This window comes from Phyllostomus hastatus, unplaced genomic scaffold (genome assembly GCF_019186645.2).
Source record: "Phyllostomus hastatus isolate PE091 unplaced genomic scaffold, TTU_PhHast_1.1 phas_contig_41, whole genome shotgun sequence".
Taxonomy (NCBI): domain Eukaryota; kingdom Metazoa; phylum Chordata; class Mammalia; order Chiroptera; family Phyllostomidae; genus Phyllostomus; species Phyllostomus hastatus.
Genome location: NW_025333876.1, coordinates 4,056,157 through 4,083,555, shown reverse-complemented (window position 1 = coordinate 4,083,555; position 27,399 = coordinate 4,056,157). Strand labels below are relative to the sequence as shown.

Here is a 27,399-nt window from a genome sequence, read left to right as displayed (position 1 = left end):
GTGTCACAACTTACCCAGCGATTCCACTGCCAGCAATATGCCCTAATCCCAAAATACCAATTCAAAAGAATTTAAGCACCCCTACGTCCATAGCCGTGCTATTTATAATAGCCAAGTGCTGGAAACAGCCTAAGTGCCCATCAGTACATGAGTGGATCAAAAAACTGTGGTATATTTATGCAGTGGAATACTTTGCTGCAGAAAGAAAGAAGGAACTTCTGTCTTTTGTGACAGCATGGAAGGAACTCAACAATATTATGCTAAGTAAATAAGCCAGTCAGTAAAAAACAAATACCATATGATCTCACCTATAAGAGGAATCTAATGAACAAAATAAACTAATGAGCAAAATAGAACCACAGGCATAGAATTATTTAACAGACTGACAGTGACCAGAGGGGAGGAGCATAAGGGTGGAAAGAAGGGGAAGGGACTAGGCAAAGAACATGTATGAGTGACTCATGGACATGGACAGTGGTATGGAGATTGACTGTGGGAATGGGGAATGGGGCATGGGCTGGGTGGAAGAGGGCAAAGGGGGAGACATTGGGACAACTGTAATATAACAACAATAACATTTTTTTAAAGATTTTATTTATTTATTTTTAGAGAGAGAAGAGAAAGAGAGAGGGAAACATCAATGTGTGGTTGCCTCTCCCACACCCCCCACTGGGGACCTGGCCTGCAACCCAGGCATGTGCTCTGACTGGGAATCAAACTGGTGACCCATTAGTTCACAGGTCAGCACTCAATCCACCGAGCCATACCAGCCAGGGCAACAATAACATTTTTTAAAAAATAAAACAATTCAAAATATCAAAAAACCATACATTTACTTATAGTGCCATTAGATATTTTATGTACCTTACAGGAAATAAAATAGCATGTCTCTTGTTAATAAATAAATAAATAAATAAATAAATAAATAAAATAAGGAATCCTACTGAGGTTTTACATATAAAGAGTTAATATTTTAAATGAATTCAGCAAAGTAGCAGGATATAAGATTAATATCCAGAAATCAGTTGATTTTTATACGCCAACAATGAACTAAGAGAAAGGGGAATAAAGAAAACAATCCCATTCACAGTTGCTTCAAAAAGAATAAAATATCTAGAAATAAACCTGACCAAGGATATAAAGACCTGTACATGGAACATTATAAGACACTGAAGAAGCTGAAGAAGATAAAAATAACTGGAAGCACATACCATGCTCATGGATAGGAAGAATTAACATCATTAAAATGTCCATACTACACAAAGCAATCTATAGGCTCAGCACAATTCCATTTAAGATTCCAATGATGTAATTCACAGAACTAGAACAAATATTTCAGAATTGTATATGGAACTCCAGAAGGCCCTGTATAGCAACAGCAATCCTGAGAAAGAAGAACAAAGTTGGAGGAATCACGCTTCCTACTATCAAACTATACTATAAGTCCACCATGATTAAAAAAACATGGTACTAGAATAAAAACAGACACATAGATCAGGGAACAAAATAGAGAGCCCAAAAATAAACACATAACTTTATAGTCAATTAATATTCAAAGAGAAAGCAAGCACGTACAATGAGCTAAAGATAGTTTATTCAATAAATGGTGTTGGGGAAATTGGACAGACACCACACACAAGAATAAATTCAAAATGCATCAAAGACTTAAATGTTAGACCTGAAATGATAAAAATCATAGAACACATAGGCAGCAAAATCTTGGATATTGCTCATAGCAATTTTTCATTGGATCTATCTCCCCAGGCAAGGGAAACAAAAGAAAAAATAAACAAATGGGCCTACATGAAACTAGAAAGTTTTGCACAGCAAAGGAAATCATCAACAAAATAAAAAGACAACCCAGAGAATGGATGAACAGATTTGCCAATACACCAGATAAGGGGTTAAATATCCAAAATTTATAAAGAAGCTACAAAACTCAACACCAAAAAAGCAAACAACCCAATTTAAAAACGGGCAAAGGATCTGAATAGACACTTCTCCAAAGAGGACATATGTATGGCCAACAGACATATGAAAAGATCTCAACGTCACTAACCAGAGAAATGCAAATTAAAACCACAATGAGATACTGCCTCACACCTGTCAGAAATGTCTGTCATCAATAAATTAAGAAACAAGTGCTTGAAAAGATGTGAGAAAGGGGAACCCTTTTGCACTGTTGGTGGGAATGCAGACTGGTGCAGCCACTATGGAAAGCAGTCTGGAGATGCCTCAAAAAGTTAAAAATGGATCTACCTTTTGACCCAGGATCCCACTTCTGGGAATGTATTCTAAGGAACCCAAAACACTAATTTGTATTTTTTTTACATAATTTTTATTAATGTTCCAATACAGTTGTCTCAATTTTCCCACCTCCAAAACACTAATTTGAAAGAATGTTAGCTCCCCTATGTTCTTTCCAGCGTTATTTCATTATTTACAGTCACAAAGATATGGAAGCATCCCAAGTGTCCATCAGTAGATAAGTGGGTAAAACGACTATGGGACATTTACACAATGGAATACTACTCAGCTGTAAAAGGAACAAAAAATTTTACCCTTTGTGACAGTATGGATAGACCTGGAGAACACTATGCTAAGTGAAATAAGCCAGTCAGAGAAAGACAAAAGCAAAAGATTTCACTTATATATGGAATCTAATGATCAAAGTGAACTAATTAGGAAACTGGAGACAGACTCATACATGAAAGTAGGATAACAGCTAGTGGTGGGGGGATGTTAGGGGTGGAGGGATTGAGCAAAAAGGAAAAAGGACTCATGGACATGGACAACAGTGTGATTGCTGGGAGGAGTGGGATATAAGAGGATTAACAGTAATAGAAAAACAGATTTAATATTTTATATTTTATATGTATGAAATTGACATCATGCTAAGTGCTAAAAGGAATATAGAAAAAGATTCCATAGTTTTAATCCATGTAGCAAATCTCAGTGTACTTTAGTTTATGATGCCATACTGCAAGTAAATTCATAGACAAGAATTCATGTGTGTTTTCTTAGAGGTTAAAATCTGTTGTCATGGATGTTTTATAACAACTTCCTCACAAATAGGACTGCTGCTCCAGTTAGGAATGCTTTCTGGGCTTTTCTAATTTTATTTTGAAATTCTTGTGCTATGATTAAAAATTGGTTTTATTATTTATTCAGGATGATTTGGCTTAGGAGGTATTATTGATGCCATCTCCTCTCAAACATACCAGCCCGAGTGTGTGTATATTGAGGTGGGGAGTGTAAGGTACTGAGCATTACAAATAGAAGGAATAACCTGTGTGAAGGCCTTAAGGAACTGAAAGAAGATACCTGTGACTGGAACATAGTGAGGGCAAGAGCGGTTGAGATGATGATGGAGAATAACAATGGAAGATGATGGTGAGGAATTTGCTGGGGCCACCTGGTTCACTCTAGCCAAGTGGTGAGCAGCAGGTATGTGTTACTAGCACACCTGGGTTCAAATCTCACTCAGCTTCCTTACTAACATCTAAACTCATTACTGCAACTCTAAAATGAGGGGGGGATAGTAATACCTCCTTCAGAGCCTGGTTAGGTGGAGTGGTCACCAAGTGCAGTGCCTGAAATATAGTAAGCCACACAACAAATAGCAGGCTATTCGCATTTTTCTTCTTTATTCACATGATCATACATACCCCACTATGGATTCTCAGACTCACAGGCTTTCCTTCTGTTACTTTTAAAATTCATTCAGCAAATATTTATTAGGCACTTAAGGTTTTATACCCTTAGCTATGCTTCTCTGCCATACTTATGTTTGTATGTCTCTCTCATACTTTCAAGGTTATGAAATCCTCAGGGATTTATACTATATTAAATCTTTTGTAATCCAGACACCAAGTATAGTGACTGCTTCAGAAAATGTTGGAATAAATGGACACCTAAAAGAAAGTTTATGAAACATGATTACCATATTTTTAGCACTGCAGTTGCTTGGATAATTTGTTTTGAATCAGTCCTGTGTAGAAAAATGAACACATTTCTTGTTGCCCTCATTCCATTTTTCTTCACCAAAAATTCAAAATATGTCAGTTACAAATCTATACCTCTAGAAAAATAAAAAATATGCTTGCCCCAGCCAGTGTGGCTTAGTTGGTTCTGTCTCATTCCACAAACTGAAGGGTCACCAGTTCAGTTCCTGGTCAGGGCACATGCCTGGATTTCGGATATGGTCTCCAGGTGGGGCACGTACAGAGACAGACAGTCAATGTTTCTCTCTCACATAGATGTTTCTCTTCCTCTCTCCCTTCCGCTCTTTCTAAAAATCAAAAAGAAATTTTTTTTTAAAGAAAGAAATTATGCTCATCTATTTTCAGATTCATACATTGCCTCAAAAGAAGTCACTGATAGGTTTTTATCTTTTTTTAAGATTAAGTGACTTTTAACACAACATTTTTTAAAAAGAACTATTTATTTTCTTCAGAGACTCAGAAATAACTATTTATTTTATTTCTTATTTGCATATACTATATGCAAATAAGAGAAGACAGACATATAATAAAAAATATCATATAAATTTTTGGCAAGTTGAGTGCTTGCTGTTTTTTAAAAAAATCTGTTTATTTTTAGATAATTATAGATTCCCATGCCTTTGTAGGAAATTGTAGAGAGAAATCCCATATACCCATCACCCAGTTTTCCTTAATGGTAACATCTTAACGGAACTGTGGTACAATATCCCAACAGGAAATTGATGCTGATAAAATCCACAGACTTTATTCAGATTTCTCTAGTTGTCATGTCTGTGTGTGTTTTTAGTTCTCTGCAGTTTTATCACATGTGCAGATTCATGCAACCACTTAGTTCCAGCACAGAGATCCTTTGTGCTCCCTTTCGTGAACACAGCCACCAATGCCTCTTTCCCACACTTGGCCACCATGATTCTTTTCTCCAGTTCATAATTTTGTCAGTTCAAGAATATTATATGTATGGAATCATACAGTATATAACCTTTGGGGTTGGCATTTTTTTTCTCAGTATAATCTCCTTGACATAAATTGAGAGCTTTTAAAAAGGGATTTTCAAAGAAAGTCTTACATCTTTTACACTGGGCCTCTTGCTTGCCCTTTGGCAAAATAGGTGGAATCAGCACCACAAAGGCAAAGGTGCTTTCCCCTCATGTGAGGTACCCCAGTAATCATGTTCTTCTTCAGAGACTCTCAGAGAAGTTGTGATTTCCTTTTCTTATCTATATGTTGATCTCTTTCTTGGTAGAAAACAGTCATTTCTTTTAAAGGGCATGCTCCACCTCCATAATGTCTGTTTTACATTCAAAGACCATTCCAGTTAATTCCATCTTTGATTCCTTCTCTGTCCTTCCTCTAATTTTTTTAATCTTGACCAGTTGAAAGCAAATTGCTGTTGAATTAAGTTCTAGATGAGATTCTGCAAGGTAATGTAATCGGTTTGACTGAAAACATTTTTTTAAACTTGAAATTACATGCATTGAAGAGTTCTTGTTGTTTCCATGGGCTTTACAGCAGGGGTGTCAAACTCATTTTCACCAGGAGCCACATCAGCCTCATGGTTGCTTTCAAAGGGCCGAATGTAATTTTAGGACTGTATAAATGTAACTACTTCTTAACAGTTAAGCGATAGCTCGGTGCTGCCACTGGGTAGAAACAAGGTGCTGGGCCAGATAAAACAAGGTGGAGGGCCAATTCGGCCCATGGGCCTTGTGTTTGCCACCTGTGCTCTATAGGATCATGGTAGTTCTACCTCACTAATACCATAGTTTACGGTATTAGTTTTGATTTGTTTGTTTTGATTTGTTTTGTTTGATTTGATTTGTTTGCCTCAAAAGTAATTATAAAATATGTAATTCATTTGGATGATCAAAATGCCATCCCTTGAGAATTTTATTACATAATAGGAGCTCTATCTCAAATCAAGTCATCCAGAGTCTTAATTAATAGTTTTGTTTTTAGACAAGTATCTATATGTAGTGTTTCATATTTTAAGCTGTAAATAGGAGTCTTGTTTTTAACTCATTGTTGATATGTCGAGACTCCCACCACCTCACAAGCAGAGATTATTTTAAGGTATTTTATAGGTTGACTTAGCTTCACTTCGAAGAAGTAAAAAGGACTTCATTAATAAATATTTAAATAATTAGTGCATAATCTTTTAAAGGGAACTAGCTCATATTTGGAACTATGTCTTCATTTCTATATCACTACCAAAAATTACTGTTATCAATTATGTAGAATTACTGTTATCATTATGTAGAATGGAAATTATGTAGAATTTCCATTCTACATAATGCACTTGCCATTTGATAAAAGGCCCAGAGTGCTGAAGCCTAGATTTGAATCTTAGTGCTTATCTTTTCAGTTTACATTTCCACTTGCATCTTTGAAACTAAAAAACTGAAATATTGGTCAATAAATATTAATAGAACACCTACAATATTCCAGACCGTTAGGGGCACTGGAAGTGTTTTAGATAACGTGTTACTTCACTTAATTTTGTGTGTTTCTTGCTGTTATTTTGGACATAAACTTCTTTCCTGAAGAGTCTTTATCTGTTATAGTCAGTTTTAGGTAATTTTAACTGTAAGATTTGGTAAATTCTTGGATTCATGTATTTATGGGCTTACTTTTGGATTGTCACATTTCCCTCCTTCCCCTTCCACAGAGGTGATTAGGCTTGGCTTCCTGTATATAGATTTTAAAATCTTACCCTGTTTTTTGTTCTCATTTTATAGCCCAAAGCACTTTCACGACTTACAAACTCAAATGTTTTGGGGGCCAGGCAGGTATCATAAATATTTGAAGCAGAGCAGTGTAAGTAAGTAGGGATTGGAAGGGTCTCTGTCACACTGAAAAGTTCCTACCCACCTGTAAACATTTTTAAAAGTACTTTTAACCTGTGTCAAAACATTTAGAGCCTAAAGATTCCAACATTTTGAACATCTAGATAAATAAATTCTTTAGATGTGAATTACCAGTTTATTGGTGACAGTGATGTATACCAGTTTTAAAATAGGAAATACCTAGAACTTTGTGATATGAACCCAAATCTAGTTAGTATTACATATTTATTGGATGAGTTATATGTGTTGTTTTGTTTTAACATACTTTGGACATCTTTTCATGTCAGATAACATAGATCTGTATTTCTTGGCATTTAACAACTGTTCCAGTTTCCATTGTAAGGATTTATGGTCATTTATTTTCCACTTCTCTGTTGATGGATATTAGGGAAAATACAAAATGTGCTTTGATGTCACCATTACTAATTCTAAGGATTGAGTCTTTTCTTTGTTATTTTTAAATATTATAATTTAAATAAAAGCCCAATAGAAATTAATTTTAAACTTAAAAGATTATTCTAAGAAGTAATATGTTCATATCATTTATATAATTCTCAGAGAGCTTGAATTCAGTTATATTTCTTTCTGGTTAAACAAATATATTTGCCTAAACCAGTATGAGAGTCATAATTTCCTGGGCATTAATGACTAAAAGCCTCTTACACAATAGTTTGAAACCTTTAGAACATTGCACATAAGTTCAAAGCGTAATATATGTATCAGTATTCACACATAAAGAGACAGCCAAGAACAGTGATGTGTCTGTTAGTACAAAGTCCACATTGTATCATATAGACAAGTGTTGGGTTCCTTGCTTAAAAAATCACTTATTACTTGTTTATTATAGGAAATAAATAAGGTGGTGATTCCTTACAGTTTAATCATTTTGGCAAACCACTACTTGAATTTAGTTCAAGTGGAACTTACAAAGTTTCTGGATCATATCACCTCACAGCAGTGCAATTTCATCAGATTGCTTCCTGTACTAGATTCTTTGGTCTAATTTTATTCTAGTTAAGGAAGAAAGGCAGCAAAAAATTCTTACTCGACATCAATAAAGAGCTTTTCACTTGGAATATAGATTTCTATTTAACTTAAAAAAATTTTTTTATTGAGAGAGACTGTGAAATACCGTTAGAATACATTTTCTAATATGGAATCCAGTTCTCTATCTGATATGGAATCCAGTTGCACCCCATCGAATATGGAATTGTCTGCATGTAGCATTTTTCTAGATAAGATATTTTATAACCTTCAACTCATCTTCAGAGTGGTGAGGTGCTGGGAGTGGCACCAGCCATGGTGGGAGTAGGTAGATCAGTGTCTTGGTGGTGCTGCCCCAGGCACCAATTTATCATTGTAGCCTTTGCCATCTTACAGATTTTCTGGTATTTTTTTTAATAAGGAAAAATACTGGTAATTGAAGATGAGAGACTGGGATGTACCTGGGACCTGGTATAATTCGAACTGGTACAGTGACATTCTCTGTTCTCTCTGTATAAAGAAGCAGGGCTTAGTCCCAGGGCTCAGCTCTGGATCAGACCCAACTTTTAGGACGGTCTTCTTTGCTGTCTTAACAAAGGCCCAGAAGTATAGGAGGCTATGCTTGTGTTCCTGTAACTTACAGGGAGGTATATGGATGTTGTGATTAAAAAAATACTACCTAGTTAATTATGGGTAAAAATAAAAAGTGAATATTTTGGAAAATGTGTTAAGAATGGCATATAAGCAAATACCTATTTAGTAAGAAATGTAAATCCAGTGGATCTCAAAAATTTTAATTCCACTGTCTACCTTAGATTTTGCACTGAGAATCTGCTCTTTGTCATACATAGCTCCTCTTCCCTCTCCCAGGAAAATCCATAATCATGCATTTGGGATGTCATTGATTCCTCTATTAACCATAATAAAGTTCTCTAAAATTATAGCTTCTGGTTAATTTGTTTAGGTTTAAATAATTGTATAGAATAAAAAGTTTTATATAATTTGTTTTCTCTTTTTATTTTTTTCTAAGAAGTAGATTAACATCTAAAATTTTTTTCTGTTGAGTGAAGTGATCTACAGAGTCACCATTTTTGTTAGTTTTACAATGGAAAATATGCATTCTGAAGTAATAGTGATAACCTGTAAAAGTCCAATTCCAAACATTGTTGGAGTAAATTTTAAAGACATGGTGGATTTTGGTTTTCCATTGTTCATTTATTATGGCATATCTATCTGTTCTTCCCTCATATATATTAAATATTAGAAATAATATCATATATCAGATTCCCATTTTCTAAAAAAAATTTTACAGCCTTCACCAATGTGGCCTAGTTGGTGGGGCATCATCCCACAAAGCGAAAGGTCTCTGGTTGGATTCCCATTCAGGGCACATGCCTGGGTTGCTGGTTCAGTCCCTGGTCAGGGTGCGTGCAGGAGGTAACTGATTGATGTTTCTCTCTCACTCCCTTCCCTCTCTCTAAAATAAATAAAATCTTTTATAAAATTTTTTTATATAATTTAAGTAAATAAAAATGAGGAAATAGTAATAATTTAGAATGTGATTGAAATAAAAAGCTGAGTCGTATTTTACTTTAAAAATTTCCAGGTTTATATTAAAAGCATCACTGTCTTCTTTCAGATCAATTTGCGCCTTATCTTGGTAAGCGGGAAGACAAAAGAGTTCCTGTTTTCTCCTAATGATTCTGCTTCTGACATTGCAAAGCACGTGTATGACAATTGGCCGATGGGTGAGTTGTGTTTTTCTCTTGAGAATGAATAATGTTAATTCTCCCTACCTTTACTTTGTTTCATAAACATTTTGAAAAAGTTTTAAATATATAAGATACAAAAAAATAAATAATTGAGAGCATAAGGCTCAAAGTTAAAGGGGACCACTGTATGACCTTCCCTGTTTTGCTCTTCAACAACCTCACTGAGAAATGGTAAAGGAGCCACTATGCCAAGTCCCTGTTTTTGACTCAGAACTGCTTCATGTAAATGAAAATTATTTTTAAAAAGTAAAACATAATACAGCTAACATATACACATTTTCAATTAGTAAACCTATTAATACCAAGACACAACAAAAGGAAAGAAAACTACCTTTAACAAAGTATATTCTGTTTGGCCTGTTCTATGCATAAGCTATTTAAAATTGAGTTTGCCACAAAGTTAATTTCCAGTTCATGTCACTTCATGTGTTCTATGAACTACTACAAATCAAGAAAATATAAAACCTATTTGTGCTTTGCATTTTTAATCCAGTGTTCATGACACCAAAGTTGTGAGAGAGTGGGTGTCCTTCCTCCCTTCCTCTGGTTCCTTTCTGTGTGGGAAGACTCTGTCTTGCCATCCTAAAGTGAGCTCTCAGCGCATGTTCTTCCTTTGAACTTTCCCCACTTCACCTTGACCCTATTATGTGCCATAATGACATGACTGTTTGAGCTGATTTCACTTAATTTTACTAGCCAGAGCAATTTGGACATTTAAAGGACAAGACGTGTTTCAACAAAGAACACATTGTATAAAAAATGAATAAATTATATCAGTATCCCCTTACCTTAAATAATATGTGGAACTGTTAGAGGAAGAAAATTCTTGTAGATTCCCTAGTACTGACTTAAGTTTTTAACACAATGTTTATTTTTAAAGATAAAAACATCAAACCCAGTTAAAATTCTTTATCCTTATTAACTCACACACAACCATAAAACTAAAAAGATATACAAGAAAAATGCACACATAACTCTAAAACCAATAATATTGAAATTAACAACATTAATGTGCTGGAAGGTATATTTTTCTTAAAACCAACTTATGGCTTGGACCATAAATATGGCACCGTTGAGTTGGCATGCATGTGCTCTTGCTTGCTGTACGAGGACCTAGTCACCACAGAACCTTCATCCACACCATGTGCCAAATTGTCATTCAGCCCTCACTCAGCAGGAAGGAAAGAATCATTTATGTATTAAGTCTGCCTCTGTTCGTTCCTTGTTAGCCTCTTGACAATTAAAGAAGTCCTGCTTGGTGTCAGTTCGATCATAAATTTAAAATGCATACATGGGCATTAAAACCCCAAGTCTGTACTTGGTTATAAGAGGAATTATTCAAATTAGATCATCTCTTCCAGATTATCATTAAAGTGAAACACAATTTAAAAATTCTTAAAAAAGACTTTCAGACCCTAAGAGTATGTTTTGGTATTCATAGATCTGAATTTAAGAAACACTGATTTAGATACTTTTTTAAGTATCTAGATACTTTAGATCTAGATACTTTCAGATAACTAGATCTTTCTTCATATTGATAACTAAGGGACAAATCAGTGTTTGTTCTAAATCAGAAAACTACTGAAGCTAAAGATTATAGGTAAGAAGAAATTTCAGAAAAGCTGAAGTGGGCTAAACTGGGGGCTCTTGGAATATTGGAATGTCTTCATAGCCAGGGAGGAGAGAGGGCTGTCAGTATGAAAAGCATTTTTAAAATCAAACACTGATATTTTAACTAAGTATGACATAATATTACTTTTGTGATTTTGGAGTGGAGGGATGGTAAAGATAGCTTTTGACATCTAGGAATATTACAGAAAAGATTAATATAAGACAAAAATTGAGTAATATTCAAAAATTTATTTTTGGGGACAGTGTTATAACTTAAGATAAAAGAAATATTTTTACCTTCATAATTGTGTGCCTAAATATTAAAATTAGTTTTAATGCCTTAGAGTATCCTGAATAGTGGTAAACAAAGGTAACGTTCAAGTGCAGGTCTTTGCTGTAATTTCCCAATTGAATGAACCATCTACTCGCACAGGAAATTGATTGTGTTAATCCTGTGGTACTTATTTCCATAAAAAAAGTGTTTGAACCCAGCCTTTCCTCAATTTGTCAGTTGTACTCAGCAATTTTAGACGATTTAGGGAATAAAAACACATCATTTAATTTTTATTTTACATAAAATATTTAAGTTAAAAATCCAGTTTCACATTGTATCACATAATGCACCAAAGGTCAGCAAATGTAAATATTTATTGGTGCTAATAATAACAGTGTAGTAAATATTAAATCGGTCAAAGAGCATACTTTGTACAATACAATTGTGGAAGGAATTGGTTTTCCTCAGTATAATCTTCCACAGCTCAGTGGAACATTGCTGATGGGTGGATAGTGACACCTGTAGCTGTTCCTGGGTCATCAATATAATCCACTGAGTGCATGTTGCTGGCAGCTGAAACTGCTCCCTGAGGCATTGTTCTTCTACAGGTCTCCAAATTTCAGATCCTCTGAGAGGGCAGGGGAGCTAGCATGTTAAACCAGTGGTGTACGCAGAAATCAGGACACCGTATGAGATAATGAAATATGTGGCTTCAAGTTTCTGCAGCTCAAAAAAGACTTTAAAGGTTTTTAGACTATTTTTTCTTGTGAAATAATTACTGTCATTTATCTTTGTATTTATGAAACACTTCTGTTTTGACCAGAACTTTCTATTAAACAGTAATTTTGCATATGATGGAGTCAAAGTAATCCATACAAAAGTGTTCAAGGCTTATTTTACCTTTGTGATAGAAGAGGGATCTGGGAGTGCTAGAGTTGGAAGTAAGGAAGGCATGCTAGGGGGAGGGAAGATGGATGGAAAAAAGGCAGGAGGGGCCTGGGGGGGAGTGGAAAGGGAGGAAGTAGAAACGACTGAGATTTCTTTCCCCGCTACCCATTTCTGCTGTACTGAGTCACTGTTTTATCAAATTCATATTCATCATTTTAAACAGTAAAAAAAAAGGCAAAAGGAAAGTATTCCACTTACCCCCTTTTTCTGCTATCACTTCCTCTTCGGGATGTTTTAAACTAGTTTTGGTGTTGACTGTTACCATCTCCTGATAATAGGAGCTCTGCACACATCATACCGTATTGCTGAGAGAGACAATGATGGAGTTCTCAAATCCGTATAAAAATCAGAGCTTTAACTATTATATCCCCAAGCTAGTGAAAATTACTAACCCTCTACCCTGTCACACACCAGAGTGTTCACAGCATTATTTTAACAAAGGGTGGTGTTTTGTAAGCCACACACTTACGTGAACTTTTCTGTTACTCATCCTGCCCACCAGTTTGTCTTTTGATTTTCCTTGTGCACTTTTCTAGCTTCCATAGTATTTTTTTGCTAGCTTCTGAATATTTTGGGTAAAGAGAATTAAAGTTGTACCTTCTATAATATTTACCAAATGACTTCAAAAAGACAATAAAGTAATAAATCACTCTTGTCTAAAAGTAAACATTTTTTGTTATTCTCAACTTTTCCCACAGTTTTGAGGTATAATTTTTTTGTTATTCTCTATATCAATATGTTAATTATTTTAAAAATCTTGTTAAACATATTGTTTCTAGCCTCAAACATATTTAACAGGTACAAATATTAGAATATTTTCTTAATTACTGGTAATTAAAATTAATTTTCAGATGACATTTCTCTACCTAGGATTCAATTTTTCACACCTCACATGATTCAATTTTCAAACTCCAGGACTCTATTTTGGCACATTAAATGTTCTTAAAAACAAAAACTAGTCTTTCTGCAGCTCCTATTTTTAAGGAGAAGAGCTAGCAAGAACTCAGGCTGCAGTGATTGCCTGAGGGGTGCCTGTTGTACTTAAGCAGAAGCTCCTAGTGTCGTCTTTGATGTGCTGTATCTGATTTGTATCAGAAGTTCAGGACAATGTGGTAATACCTTAATTTTGTGTTGAAACACACCTAACAAATTCACTGGTTCTTTTCAGACTGGGAAGAAGAGCAGGTCAGCAGCCCAAATATTCTACGACTTATTTATCAAGGACGATTTCTACATGGAAATGTCACATTAGGAGGTAATTAGTTACCTTTGTAATGGGATTTAAGGCCTGTCTCATGGCACCATTAGCCATTTGTTTGTTTAATGCTAATGTCTGACTTTACTAAAAAATTGTAACTTCAAACTCAATATGAGTTCTGCCTATTTTTGATGTCCACTTTTACTTCTGTAGAATGTAATTCATGTGTAATATTTAAAGTTAAAGCCAGATACACAAACAGGGAAGGTGTATGGTAATTGGTTTTCAAATATAATGATGAAGGAATGTTTTCAGTTTGACTTTAACTGATGTAATGGCCATTCATGCAAGAATAAAGAGTAACATTAGAGAGAGAATCTTGTACAGTGACTGAGAAATTTTACAGCCAGACTGTCTGTGCAAGTTGCACCCTGGCTCCATGGGTCACTGGCTATGTAGCTTGGGCAAGTGGCTAACTGCTTTGTGTCTGAGTTTTGTCATAGTAACGTGGAATAGGCATCGTGCGTGCCCCCAAGGTGGGGAGGGTTAAAGCAGTTTATACACTGAAGGCAGTTAGAACAGTGCTTCGCACACAGTAAACACTTGTTAGCTACCACTGCTTTGTACCTGTGTTTGGAGAAACGTAGCTCAGCGGTGCCCCCTTATGGTACATTTTCTACCATCGGCAAGGTTAGTTTTGCTTCCAAAGTATTTTGATAATTGGAAATTGGTAGGCAAATGAATGATGTACTTTAATATCTTTGTTTAAATATAGTCTGGCTTTTCTCTCTAAACCCAATGTGAAATGTTTAATTTGTTTTTCCTTAAAGGTAGAATGTTTTCATTCATTCATTCCATATATACCTATTCCTTCTCTGCCAACATTGTGCTAAACAATTGGAGATACAGGATTAACAAGATGGAATCTCCTCCTGCAAGGTGCTCTAGTATTAGATGGAAACAACAAAATCCACTGTTAAAATACTGTGTGATCAGGGCTGGGATAGGGCAAATGATGATCATAACAATGTCGAGTAGGTAGAACTTTTCAGGATATAATTTCACACATAACGAAGTTTCTTTGTTCTTGAGTGTGGATCAAGAAGGAGATAACACACAGGCCCATAGCAACTATCTTCAAATTTTCTAAGGGCTAATGTGGAGAAGGCATAGGCTTGTGACTTGCTCTATAACCCTGTGAATTAGAGGTAGGACCAACAGCTGGATGTCAGAGGCAGACAGATTCCTATTCACTACTAGAAAGACTATTTGCACAGGGTGAGCTGCCCAAAGAAAGAATGGACCTCCGTGGGAAAGAGTGAGATCCTGGTTACTGGTGAGGTTTGGGCAGTGGGTGAATACGAAGTGGGGATACAGCCAGGGATGGAGGTCAGTCATTGTGTGGATATAAGTTTCAGGTATAAATTTTTGGTTAAAAATATCTTAAAAATAGACCTGAATCCCCTTTTTTGGTGTCAGTTATGCAGAATTTCAATCCACTGAAGAAGAGGTGTGGTAATAGCCTTACCAACTGGAAGGTGAAGATCATCCACAGGTTTGATGTTCACACGTTCCAGACCAGTGTTTCCCAAAATGTGGATGAGCCAGTGAGCATGAGAGTCACTTGGATACTCATTTGCATGCCCTCTCTCCCCTCCCCCGTCTCCCAGTGGTTTCCTGAGCTGAAATCCTGGGTGATGTTTATGTTTATGTGAAGGTGGAAAACTGTGTGGATATAGTGCGGTGTCATAGCAAAAATAGAAGTGTCCACAGTGAAGGAAAGTAGAAGCATTTTTCTTGTATGGTCTTTCATACAAGTTCCTTGTACGTTCTTCCTTCAGCTTCTTTGATGCAGTTTGTATCAGTGTCTACTATTTCCAGTTAAAATTCAAATAGAGAAGAAAAATCATAGTGCTCACCAATCCAAGTTCCAGCTTCAAATGGCCAGCCACTCAGCAGCTTTCCAGGCCTGTCCAGTATTTGTCTAAATTACCATCTCAGTTCTCTGCCTGTTTTCTGAGATCCATTTTCCTTGCAGTCTGAAAACATACCAAATGCTGTCTTTGTGCCAAGCCCTGAACTAAGTAAGCACTTTCCTTGGATTGTTTCATTTAATCACTAGAACTGTTAAGGAGCAGGTGATAGAATTACTATCTCCACTTTAGGGGGGAAATGGAGGCTTAGGGAGGGTTCAGTAACTCCCCACTCCTTTCACAGTTGGTGAGCAGCAGAGGCGTGATTTGAACTCGGGTCTGGCTTACTGGAGTCAACAAGGTGGTGTGACAGTGATACCTCATGGGGCCCATGTGCATTTGAAATTCAGTGAGCATTTCCTGATGCATTCAGTGAAAATTCTAGTATTCTGAAGTCTTATTTGCATTTTAATGTTAAGTCTGGCCTGAGAGATTACCCAAAAGGGTCCATCATTGTGTTTATGGGCCATTGTGCTTTGTTTAAACTTCAGAAGTTAATAAATAGACCAAATAATGGCTGGCTAATTTTAAACAAGATGGAAACTCATCTGATTACATGAAGTATTAATAATATTGAAGAAAATGGGCACTTTTTTTGTTAATCTACCTGTTGACCATCATCCAACAGAGCAAGATTTAAAAGGCAGGTAGCAGGAGGATCATACTTGCCAAGTAATGTTCGTAAGCCTGCCTCCAGTTTGTAGTTAGTGAAGAGCAAGTAGTTGGGGATGTCAAAACTCAAAGGTCACAATGATGGAAATAACTCTTGAAGTTAGATATGTCAGATCTTCTAATTCTATACACAGAATAACAAAGGAATTTACCATGAAACTTGGTGTTTGCTCAAATGGCTTATAGATACATGGGTGTCTTTATAGTAATCTCTTTGTGTCTGAAATATTTCATATTCCTAAATTTTGTTATTTATGAATGAGAAAAACCTTTTAAAGACTTGATTAGAAAATAGTGATTATTAATAATGCCAAGACAGTGAGTCTTCTAAACCAACATTTTAAATAATTTTTTTTGTAATTGGAGAATACACAGTTGAGATGAAGTGTGCAAAATTCAGTTTGTCATTTTTTTCTGTTTACCTTATAGTGGCCTGTCTGGTACAATAATTTTATTAGGTGACTGACATATAATTAGGTTCAGAAACACTTGTCTCTTAATCTGAACTTTTTCCCATGCTTACAAAAAATAGTGTTTAAAAGAAATTTTTTTCATTCTGGTTTATAAAGCTTTTTTAGTTAAAGTGTAGTTGACATTCAATATAACATTAGTTTTAGGTGTACAACATAGTGGTTTGACATTTTTATGCCTTTATAAGTGGCCACCATGAGAAGTCTGTAAGCATCTAATACCTTGTGGCCAGGGGGTGGGGGGGTCCATCCCGCAGAGCCCTCTCAGCTGTTGCAGATGAGAATAAGTCTACCAAGACATAATCTGATTGGGGAGGAAAGGCTGACCAGTCTCTCAGAGGAGAAAGGCCTCGAGCCTCTTTCTCAGTGGGCTTTTATTGAATTTAGTTTGCATAGGAATACAGGGCATATACATAAAGCTCATCAATCATTGTTAGGCAAAAATGATCAAGGGACAGATAACAAAGAACTATAAGGGCTTATTCTGAGTCAGGGTCAGATAGATAGAGTGAGCCAAAGGGCCATAAAACTTTGGGAAACACACTTATTTTATGCTTGCACCCTTAACATTTAAATTGAGGGCATTCTTAGCAAAGCAGGTTTCACAGGATTTTATGCATTCTTTCTTAGGCCTGATTGTCCCCCCTCTGGAATTACCTGTTCCAGCACAGGGCTGACCCGCCTCCGGCATTGTTTTAGGCTTAAGTCAAGCAGGGGAAGTAAGGCAGCCAAGAGATTAGGAGATTTTTACAGATAGAATGAGGACTCAGGCTATAACAAAGTGGAGGGTGAGGGTCTTTTGTCCCTCCATAATCCTCTAAGTCCTTCCCTGATGGCCCCTTTGAGACTGTGCCTGTCTTAGGTTGTCCCTCCCTTAAGGAATCTTACCCATCGTTGACTAACCAGCTATCCTCCAGGGGCCAAGCAGGGTGATGTAAAGGGGGCAGAGGTTGCACCCCTACCAGGAGGATGAGTTTTGTTTTCTTAGTGGCTTTTAATCCCAAGGTCCCCTAGCCATGGGGCCTTTTCACCTGTCAGTGGGGTTACAGCTTCTGAAACCAGACAGGATGATTCCCAACAATATCATACAAAGTTATTATTATAATATTGACTGTATTCCCTGTGTTGTATATTACATGTCCTGACTTATTTGTTATAACTATAAATTTGTACCTCTTAATTGCCTTCAGCTTTTCGCCCCCATTACCCAATTCTCTGTCAACTCTCAGTTTGTTCTCTGTATCTATGAGTCTATTTTGTTTTGTTTGTTCATTTAATTTTTTAGACTCCACATATAAGTGAAATGATACAGTATTTGTCTTACTCTGACTTATTTCACTTAGCATAATAATTCCCTCTGGTTCATCCATGTTGTCATAAATGGCAAGATGTCATCTTTTGCTATGGCTGAGTCTATTACACTGTATACATGTACCACATCTTCTTTGTCCATTCATCTGTGGATAGACTCTTCAGTTGCTTCCATATCATGTTTATTGTATACTTCTTCAGTGAACATTGGTGTGCACGTATCTTTTCAAATTACTGTTTTCATTTTCTTTGGAAAAATACCCAGAAATGAAATTGCTGAGTTGGCTGGTAGTTCTATTTTTAATTTTATTAAACCTCCATACTACTTTCCACAGTGGCTGTACCAACTTACAGTCCCACCAACAGTGCATGAGGGTTCCCTTTACCTACATCCTCGCCAGCACTTGTTGTTTCTTGTCTTTTTGATGACAGCCATTCTGACAGGTGAGAGGTGATATTGCATTGTGGATTTTACTTGCATTTCCCTGATTATTAGTGATGTTGAGCATCTTTTCATGTGCCTGTTCACCATCTGTATGTCTTTTTGGAAAAATGTTCAGGTTTCCTGTCCATTTTTTAAATTGGATTATTTGTTTATTTTTTTATTTTATTTTATTTTTTTTTTAGAGAGGAAGGGAAGGAGAAAGAGAGGAAGAGAAACATCATGTGTGGTTGCCTCTCACATGACCTCCACTAGGGACCTGGCCTGCAACCCAGGCATGTGCCCTGACTGGGAATCGAACCAGTGACCCTTTGGTTCGCAGCCCGTGCTCAATCCACTGAGCTACACCAGCCAGGGCTTGGATTATTTGGGTTTTTTGATGCTGAGTTTTATATATTTTGGATATTAACCCCTTATCAGTTATATTATTTGAAGATATCTTCCCCCATTTAGTAGGTTGTTGCATTTTCATTTTGTTGACGTTCCCTTTGCTATGCAAAGTATGTTTAATGTAGTCCCATTTATTTATTTTTTATTTTGTTGCCTGTGCCTGAGGAGACACATCCAAAATTATATTCCTAAGGCTGATGTCAAAGAGTTTACTGCCTATGTTTTCTTCTAGGAGTTTTATGGTTTCAGGTGTTAAATCAAGTCTTAAAATCTATTTTGCATTTATTTTTGTATATTGTGTAACAAAGTAGTCCAGTTTAATTTTTTTTTTGCAAGTACCTATCCAGTTTTCCCAGCACCATTTTTTGAAGACTTTTCCCTATTGTATATTCTTGCCTCCTTTGTTGTAAGTTTAATTGACTACGTAAGTGTGGGTTTATTTCCACACTCCTTATTCTGTGCCATTGACCAGTGGTATTGTTTTTATACCATAGTGTTTAGATTTACTGTAGTTGTGTAGTATAGTTTGAAATCAGAGAGAATAAGGTTTCCAGCTTTAATTTCATCTACTTCTGCTCTGGTCTTTATGAATTCCTTGATTCCTCTAACTTTAGGCTTTGTTGCTTCATTTTCTACTCACTTTCATTATAAAATTAGAATGAGACTTTCCTTGTTCCTTGAGGTAGGCCTATATTGCTATAAACTTCCCCCTTAGAATGGCTTTTGCTTCATCCCATAGATTTTGTAATATTTCCATTTTCATTTGTCTCAAGGCATTTTTTGATTTCCTCTTTGATTTCTTCATTGATCCATTGTTTGTTTGGTAGCATGTTGTTCAGCCTCCACATGTATTGTTTTCAGTTTTCCTCTTATAATTCTATTTTTGTATCATTTTGATCAGAAAAGATGCTTGATATGATCTCAGTGTTTTTAAATTTATTGATTTGTTTTGTGAGCTAACATGTGATCTATCCTGGAGAATGTTCATGTACACTTAAAAAGAATGTGTATTCTACTTTTTTGGGATGGAACATTCCATGCATACCTATTAAGTCCATCTAGTCTAATGTTTCACTTAAGGCCAATGTTTCCTTGTTGATTTTGTCTAGATGATCTATCCATTCATTAAAGTAGGTGTTTTATCCTCCTACTATTACTGTATTACTGTCAATCTCTCCCTTTATGTCTATTAATATTTGCTGTGTATATTTAGGTGCTCCTCTGTTAGGTACATAAATGCTTAAAATTGTTATATCTTCTATTTGGATTGATCTCTTTATTATTGTGTCATACTCTTGTGTTTTGTTACAGTTTTGGTTTTAAAGTCTATTTGTTGTAAGTAAAGCTACTCCAGCTTTTTTTTTCATTTCTGTTGGCATGGAATATCTGTTTTCCATACCCTTTCAGTCCATCCATGTGTGTCTTTAGATCTGAAGTGAGTGTCTTATAGGCAGCATATGTGTGTGTCTTTTTTTCTTATCCATTCAGCCACATTATGTCCCTTGAATGGAGCACTTAGTCCATTTACATTTAAAGTAATTGTTGATAGGTATGTACTTATTGTCATTTTAATTGTTTCATACTTGCCTTTATTATATGGTTGCCTTTACTAGTGAGATCTTCTTTTCTTTCAGATTTCTAGTTTCTTATTTTCTTATTTCTGGTTTGGCCTTTTCAGCTTAAGGAATTTCCTTTAACATTTCTTGTAATGCCATTTTATTGGTAATAAACTCCTTTAGCTTTTGCTTATCTGAGAAACTCTCCTTCAATTCTGAATGATAACCTTGCCTAGTAGAGTAATCTTGGTTGGAGGTTTTCTCCTTTTGTCACATTGAATATATCAGAACTCCATTCTGGCCAAGTTTTCTGTTGAAAAGTCAGCTGACTATCTTTTGAGAGCCCCCCATGTAGGTAACTGTTTTTCTCTTACAGCTTTTAACAGTTTCTGTGTATATTTAAAATTTAACCTTTTAATTATGTTGTGTCTTGGTGTGAGTCTCTTTGGGTTCATCTTTTTTGGGACTCTCTCTGCTTCCTGGACTTGAATGTTTATTTCTTTCGGCATGTTAGGGAAGTTTTCAGTCATTGTTTCTGCAAATAGGTTTTCTGTTCCTTTCTCCCTCTCTTCTCCTTCTGAAACCCCTATGGTACAAATGTTAATAGGCTTGATGTTGTCCCAGAGCTCCCCTATGCTATCCTCATTCTTTTTCATTTTTTTCCTGTTTGACCTTCCATTTCAATGATTTCCACTATTCTGTCTTCCTGATCACTGACCCATTCTTCTGTATCATTGACTGTTGTTGATTCCCTCTTAGTGTATTTTTCATTTTATTTGTTATATTTGTCAGTTTAGACAGGTTCTTTTTATAACTTTTATCTTTGTTGAAGTTCTCCACTTGCCTGCACAGTTTGATGAACATCTTTATGACTGTTACTTTGAACTCTTTATCTAGATTTCCTCCATTTTTTTTTAGTTATCTTTCTGCTTTTCTTTTGTTTGGAATACATTCTTTTGTCTCTTCATTTTATCTCTTTCTATACATGAAGTAGATAAGCTACATATCTTGTTCTTGAAAAAGTGGCCTTATTGAGAAAGTGCCCTGTGGGGCCCATAGGTGGAATCTCTCCCCTTGTCACCATAGCCAGTTATGTCCAGGGGTGTTCCTTCTGTGAACTATTGTGGCCTCTGGTTGTGGTATTGTGGCCACAACTACTAAGGACACACTGGCAGGTGAGGTTGGTCCTTGGCCCTGCTGGCTGTGAGGCCTGGCCACAACTGTTGGGGCATGCTGGTGTACAGGGTAGCTCTTTGGTGCAAGGCCCAGCCTCACCTGTTGCAGACACAGTGCAGTGTGCTGGTGTTGACTGAGTCTGCCCACTGCTGTGCCAGGGCAGGAGCCCTTTTAGGGGTGGGCACCTGGGTGGCGTCTTCAGAGAAACACCAGAGTGGGATGAACATTGTTAGCAACATTAATGGAGGGTGTCAGAAATGGTACCTGCCAACATCAGACTGGCTGGGTGGCAGGAGAGTAAAAAGTGGGGGATGGCACCCACAGTACTTCTGATTGTGGAGATTCAAATTTTCAGTAGGTCCCTGCCCACCTTCACAAATGACCAGGTGCTTTTCAAATTGCTACCTCTGCGCTGGTTTTCTGCAGCCCTTTGGCTCTCCAAGGCATAAGCCCTGCTAGTTTTCAAAGCCGTATGTTATGGGGGTACCTATTACTGGTGCAGGTCCTCCAGGCCAGGGCTCAGACCCATCACTATTCTGCAGCTGTGACATCACTCCCACTTGTGGGTCACACTGCACAGGAAGTGGTGGGTAAGGTGGGTCCTGACTAGACGAAGGCTCTGCCTCTCCTGCCTGTGTCAGTGTAGCTTTTTCTTTACATCCATAGTTGTAGAAAACCTGTTCTTCAGGTCATTCTTAGAGATAGTTCTATATGTATTTGTAGTTTTGGTGTCAATGAGAGGAGGTGAACTCAGCACTTTCCTACTCTGCCATCTTGTACCTGAAGTGAGGGGCCTTGCTTTTAGATGCCGGTTTAGGTTGTCCATGAAATATTATTCTTATGGTTGGTGCACTGTCCCTGTAGCATAATTCCAGATCACCAAGTCACTGTCCCCCCAAGACAATCTTTTAAATTCCTTCTCTTTTCTCTTCTACAGGTTATTTCCAATATTAATCAATTATCTATTTCCCTTGTCCTCTTCCTTCAACAGTATGGTATGTGTCAAGCTAATGCCATAGCTGACTTTCTGAATTGTAAAAATTTTCTGATAATATTAACCTAATTTCATTTTTTAAGAGATGTTCTATCCAGGAAGCAGTTGAAGCTATTGAGGAAGTCATACCAAAAGCAGTCAATTTTTAAAATGGATTTAGTTCTGGTTAGTGATTTCAAAAGCTTGAAATATGTAACAAATTGTCTTCTATTTTTCACACAGCATTAAAACTTCCTTTTGGTAAAACAACAGTGATGCATTTGGTGGCCAGAGAGACATTGCCAGAGCCAAACTCTCAAGGTAAGCCAGGCCCTAGGGCAGGGCATCTTTTGAGCCATAGAGACAAGCATTCAAATATGGCTGTTTTTCTTGGACAAGAATTCTTAGGGAAAGGAAGTTTTCATTGTTTATGAATAGAATTTATTAAGCAAATAAAACATTTTGGAAACAGACTAAAATTAAAAGCATTTATTATAGTTTTTTAATTGAAAACAATGTAAACATTAAAAGAAAAACCTATCTGTTACTAAGCTTGGGTGCTCCCCTTCGCCCCACCTCCAACTGGAGCATTTTTATAAACAAGGCTTTTCTTCATTTTCTCTAGGTCAGAGGAATCGTGAGAAGACTGGAGAGAGTAATTGTTGTGTAATCCTCTAAACACTGTCTGCTGAGTGTGATGTGATGTCGTCCTTGTCTTTCATGCTGCTGGGACAAAAGAGACCCAACATTGCTTCAGAAACCTTAGAAAGTCTGCCTGTAAAGCCATGGAACTGAATGCTCACATGAACACTGTCATCTTCTCATGAAAGTCAAAAGAACTAAGAACATTTTCACTATGATTTTTATTACTAGTATTTTTGTTTATGTTGAGCAATTTAAAATACTGGGTTTTGAATGCAGTCAGTCTCCAGGGGAAATGTTAACAAGTCACCTTTCGTAGCTGAAACTATTTTGCTGCCACAAAAATTTTATCACCAGAACTAACAAATCAAGTGTTCCAAATACAGTCTGCACTAGAAAACTTTGACATTGTTTTTCATCAGAATTTATAGTATAGTTTATGGTACCTAGAAATACTCATGCACAATTCCACACTGGAAAACACTCAGCAATTAATGAAGTTAATAAGTGGGCCAACTGGAGAGGAGAAAGATGGAAAAGAAACCAAAATGTTGGGTGAATTCTACCCAAGTCCCCATGGTGGCTGCACTGGCACAGATCCTAAGCTGAGTGTGACAGTCTTCACTGCACCAGTGAAGAAACAAATGTGCCTGTTGTTTGAAGCACTCAGTGGAGAGCCGATGAGCGAATTGTTTTCCTTTAACGCATGCACTCTTCAGTCATAAGTAACCGAGTGCTTGTCCACACAGCACAAAAGGGGTGAGTGCGTTTCCTAGCCTTAATGTGTGTGGGGGGGTGGGCATTAAGTTCCAATCACTCATAGACTTTCATTGTTGGGCAGAAATATTAGAAAACCTCATTTACTGTTCAATTTTATGTATTTGAATATCAGTAGATTGAATTTTTTCATAATTCTTGCTCATCTGTAATTGTGTCCAGTGTCACACTTACTCATTAGAGAGTTCAGATGAATTCTTAAAATTAAAAAATTCTCCATAATAACTGACTTGTTTCTTTATATAGTTTGTATTTGGTATTAGTGCTTGCAATCAAAATCAACTCTTTGTTTTAAATCAATAATTTAAAAAATTGATATGCTAAAAACAATTTGCACAGTACTAAAGCATGAGCTAGTTTCATCTAAACCTGTAAAAATATAAAAGATTTTATATTTTTTCACTAGGAAGAAATTCTTCTTCCTGGATGAAATTACAAATATGTGTAGAATATATTTAATAAAAAAACTTATAAAATACCTAACTATAGAACTTAAATATAGATTGGCGTGTAGTATATAGAACAATATTCCATATAAATAACTTTAGCCTTTATAAAAATGAACTTGCAGGCTGACATGTTCTGACTAAGTGTCCACAGTCCTTATAAACATTAAATGTAAAAGGTTTCAGATGGTCAGCTTTGTTTAAAGGTAATCAGGTCATTTTATTCATTGTTAATGCATTGATGAAAAGGCTTTATATGCAGTAGATCTACAAAAATATTGTTCATACTGACAGAATTAAATTTGTATAGAGCAGAGTTTTAAAAATGAATGTAAATAGCACTAAACATTTTCTTTCTGCAACCTGTACTTACAGATTTTTTTCTCTGTAAATTAAAAATATATTGTAGTGCATTCTGTTCGTCATTTTAAAGGCCTTGATTAGGTTGTTAATTGTTTAAGTACTGTCTTATTTTACAATTGTTTTCTGCTTTTATTTCTTAATCTCTAAAAATTCATTTAATTAATATTCTCTTGTTAGTTTTGGGAATTATTTACAATGTAGCTTTGATATTTAACCTGGTTAATTTGTGCAGTCAAAACAATGGATAGAGTTATGTAGTCTCTGTTATCACTAAAATGTTATATTCAAGAGATGTTAAGTATTTATATGCTTTGTTGACTAGCTCAAACGTGAGTTCTGTTATTGTTGACTAAAGAATCTGGTAGTTACTTAGTTGGGCAATTAAGTCATTTATAGCTCTATCCTTCTTTTGTAAAACAAACTACTGGTAATTATTTTTAATACCTATTTTAATTCTACTTACTCTTATGTTTTTCCATAGCTAAAGACTATCAGGTAATTGTGATTGAATTTCTAAGATAGTTAAAAATATTCTCTACTGGTTTTCAAAATATTTTTCTGTGTGTTTCCATGTTATGCATTTCCCTTTCACAAGACCTCAATTTAGAGTTTGCAAAATGGATAAACTTGTTTATTAGTAGAGAAAGAATTATGTCACTTAATGTTTAATATCATTATTGTGCAAAATAAAGAAAGAATAAAAAATAATAGTAAAATTATAAACTGAAAACACCAAAAATCTAGATGCCTTAATAGTTATTTGTGAAAATACTCAATTATTTCTTTAAAATAGTTCTTTGGGCTGCCTGATGGCTGAAATATGACTAGTCATAGCCAAGGCTGCCACTGAAGGCCCCTCTGCCGAAATGACAGCTTACTTACCAAAAGGTGGAAGCTGTGTAGACCCAGTATCATAAATAAAGCCTGACGTTGGGCCTCTGACTCTGCCCAGTGCTTGGTATCTAACGCACCTCTTTTACCTAAATTATCCTACACTTGAAGTGTTCTGCACAAGACAAAGCTTTCCTTTTCTGTCTCCTTGCTTCAATTCTCAGCATGTCTCCTTGACCTGAGCTATTTGTTTTCTCTTCTAGGTAAGTTGTATCTCATCCTGTCATGAAAAATACAGTATCTCACATTGTCATTCACATTAAATGAGGTTTTCTCATAACAAACATTTATTCTTAGTTTTATGTTATCTTGACCTTTGTTACAGTAATTTCTTTTAGCTGATTGTGGTAAACAATGTTTAATGTGAAAAGAAATTAAAACTTTATTCATCTGTTGTAGAATACTTCCCTTTTTAAAAATGATTTCTAATTATAATTTTGGTGTATTTCCCTATTCTTTACCTCTCTACTGTTTCTCTTTTTTCTTTAATTTGTTTTATTACATACTTCAGTAAAATCAGTACTGTGTATGCCAGCCTTTATTCTTCTAGAAGGAGAAGGGGTCATCCAAAACTTAGTGTGCCTCCATTCCATCCTAATTGGTGACTCACAGGCATGTCTTCAGTTTTCCCACTAACATTTCCATAGTACTGTTGCTTGTTAGTGATTGGGTGAGAGGAGGGCTTGAGAGAAGAATATAAAACCTGGAATGATGGTGGAAACACCAGTGCAGACTGCTGCCTGTCATCCATGCCCACTTTTCCAGCTGAGGCCACGTGGGCAGTAGGAAACTAGCTGTGACCCCCTCCACTTGTCCCCACCAACCACTTGGTGCCCTTTCTTCAGAAGGTTGTACCATATATGGAGCCCTTTTATAGACATGGTAGGAGGGAAGTGGCTTCTAAAAGAGTTCATGAACAAAATTAAGTGAGAAGCATCTCATTCTAAGTAAAGTAATTTTGTGGTCCTTGACATTGATCTCAAAGTATCCTTTTATACTTTTTATATTCTGCCCTTTTTTCAAAATGACAACTTTAGAGAAATACAGAGTAGACAGTAAATCAGCAATTCACCACTGAGACAATTTCAGATACAGCTTATAGACACCAGGTTATAGGGCTTGGACCACAAAGAATTGGACATGTTAACATGAGAATGTAACTGTCACCATTTGAGATGGGATATAAAAATAAGCATATGCGTTTTTCAAAAGAGGTCTGATCAGGGTGGGAAACGGCTCTAGGGCAGGAAGAACCCATGTGGAGCTTTGCAGGCCTGAGTGCTGATGTGGGTGAGGCGTAGCTGAACTGTGATGGATAATAGAAACAAAAATACGGCATACTACTGTGGGTTTCCTCAGATTCAGGCATCCATTTCTGAATTACCTGAGCAAAACCCTGAGACAGGTGTTTGTGATGATGAGGTGTTTCATGTGCTGAGAACCATTGACCCTTGACTTGTTGACTATGCCATCCCATAGTTAACAGACGTAACGGGACTGCTGCACTTGGGTTAATTTGCACTCAGAGAGAATGAACGATTCCAGTGGAAATGTTAAGAGCCCAAAGAGGAAACAGTTGTGACCTTCTAGATCTTCATGGTGACACAGCTGATGAATATCTACCCTGGCGATTGCTTTTCCCAAGTTCTCCTCCCTTGCTTGTTGAGTTCTGATTTTCTTGGA

The 27,399-nt window shown here is 36.2% G+C and overlaps 1 protein-coding gene across 1 annotated transcript in view; it reads left to right on the top strand.

Annotated features, from left to right (window-relative positions):
• UBL3 (ubiquitin like 3) overlaps positions 1–26,114 on the top strand; it is a 72,711-nt gene extending 46,597 nt beyond the window's left edge. The window contains exons 2-5 of the mRNA XM_045844788.1: positions 9,471–9,579; positions 13,605–13,691; positions 22,841–22,918; positions 23,223–26,114. Of these exons, the coding sequence (XP_045700744.1) occupies positions 9,471–9,579; positions 13,605–13,691; positions 22,841–22,918; positions 23,223–23,275 (327 nt within the window). The 3' untranslated portion in view covers positions 23,276–26,114. The remainder of the gene's footprint in view (positions 1–9,470; positions 9,580–13,604; positions 13,692–22,840; positions 22,919–23,222) is intronic.
• Positions 26,115–27,399: the final 1,285 nt, after the last annotated feature.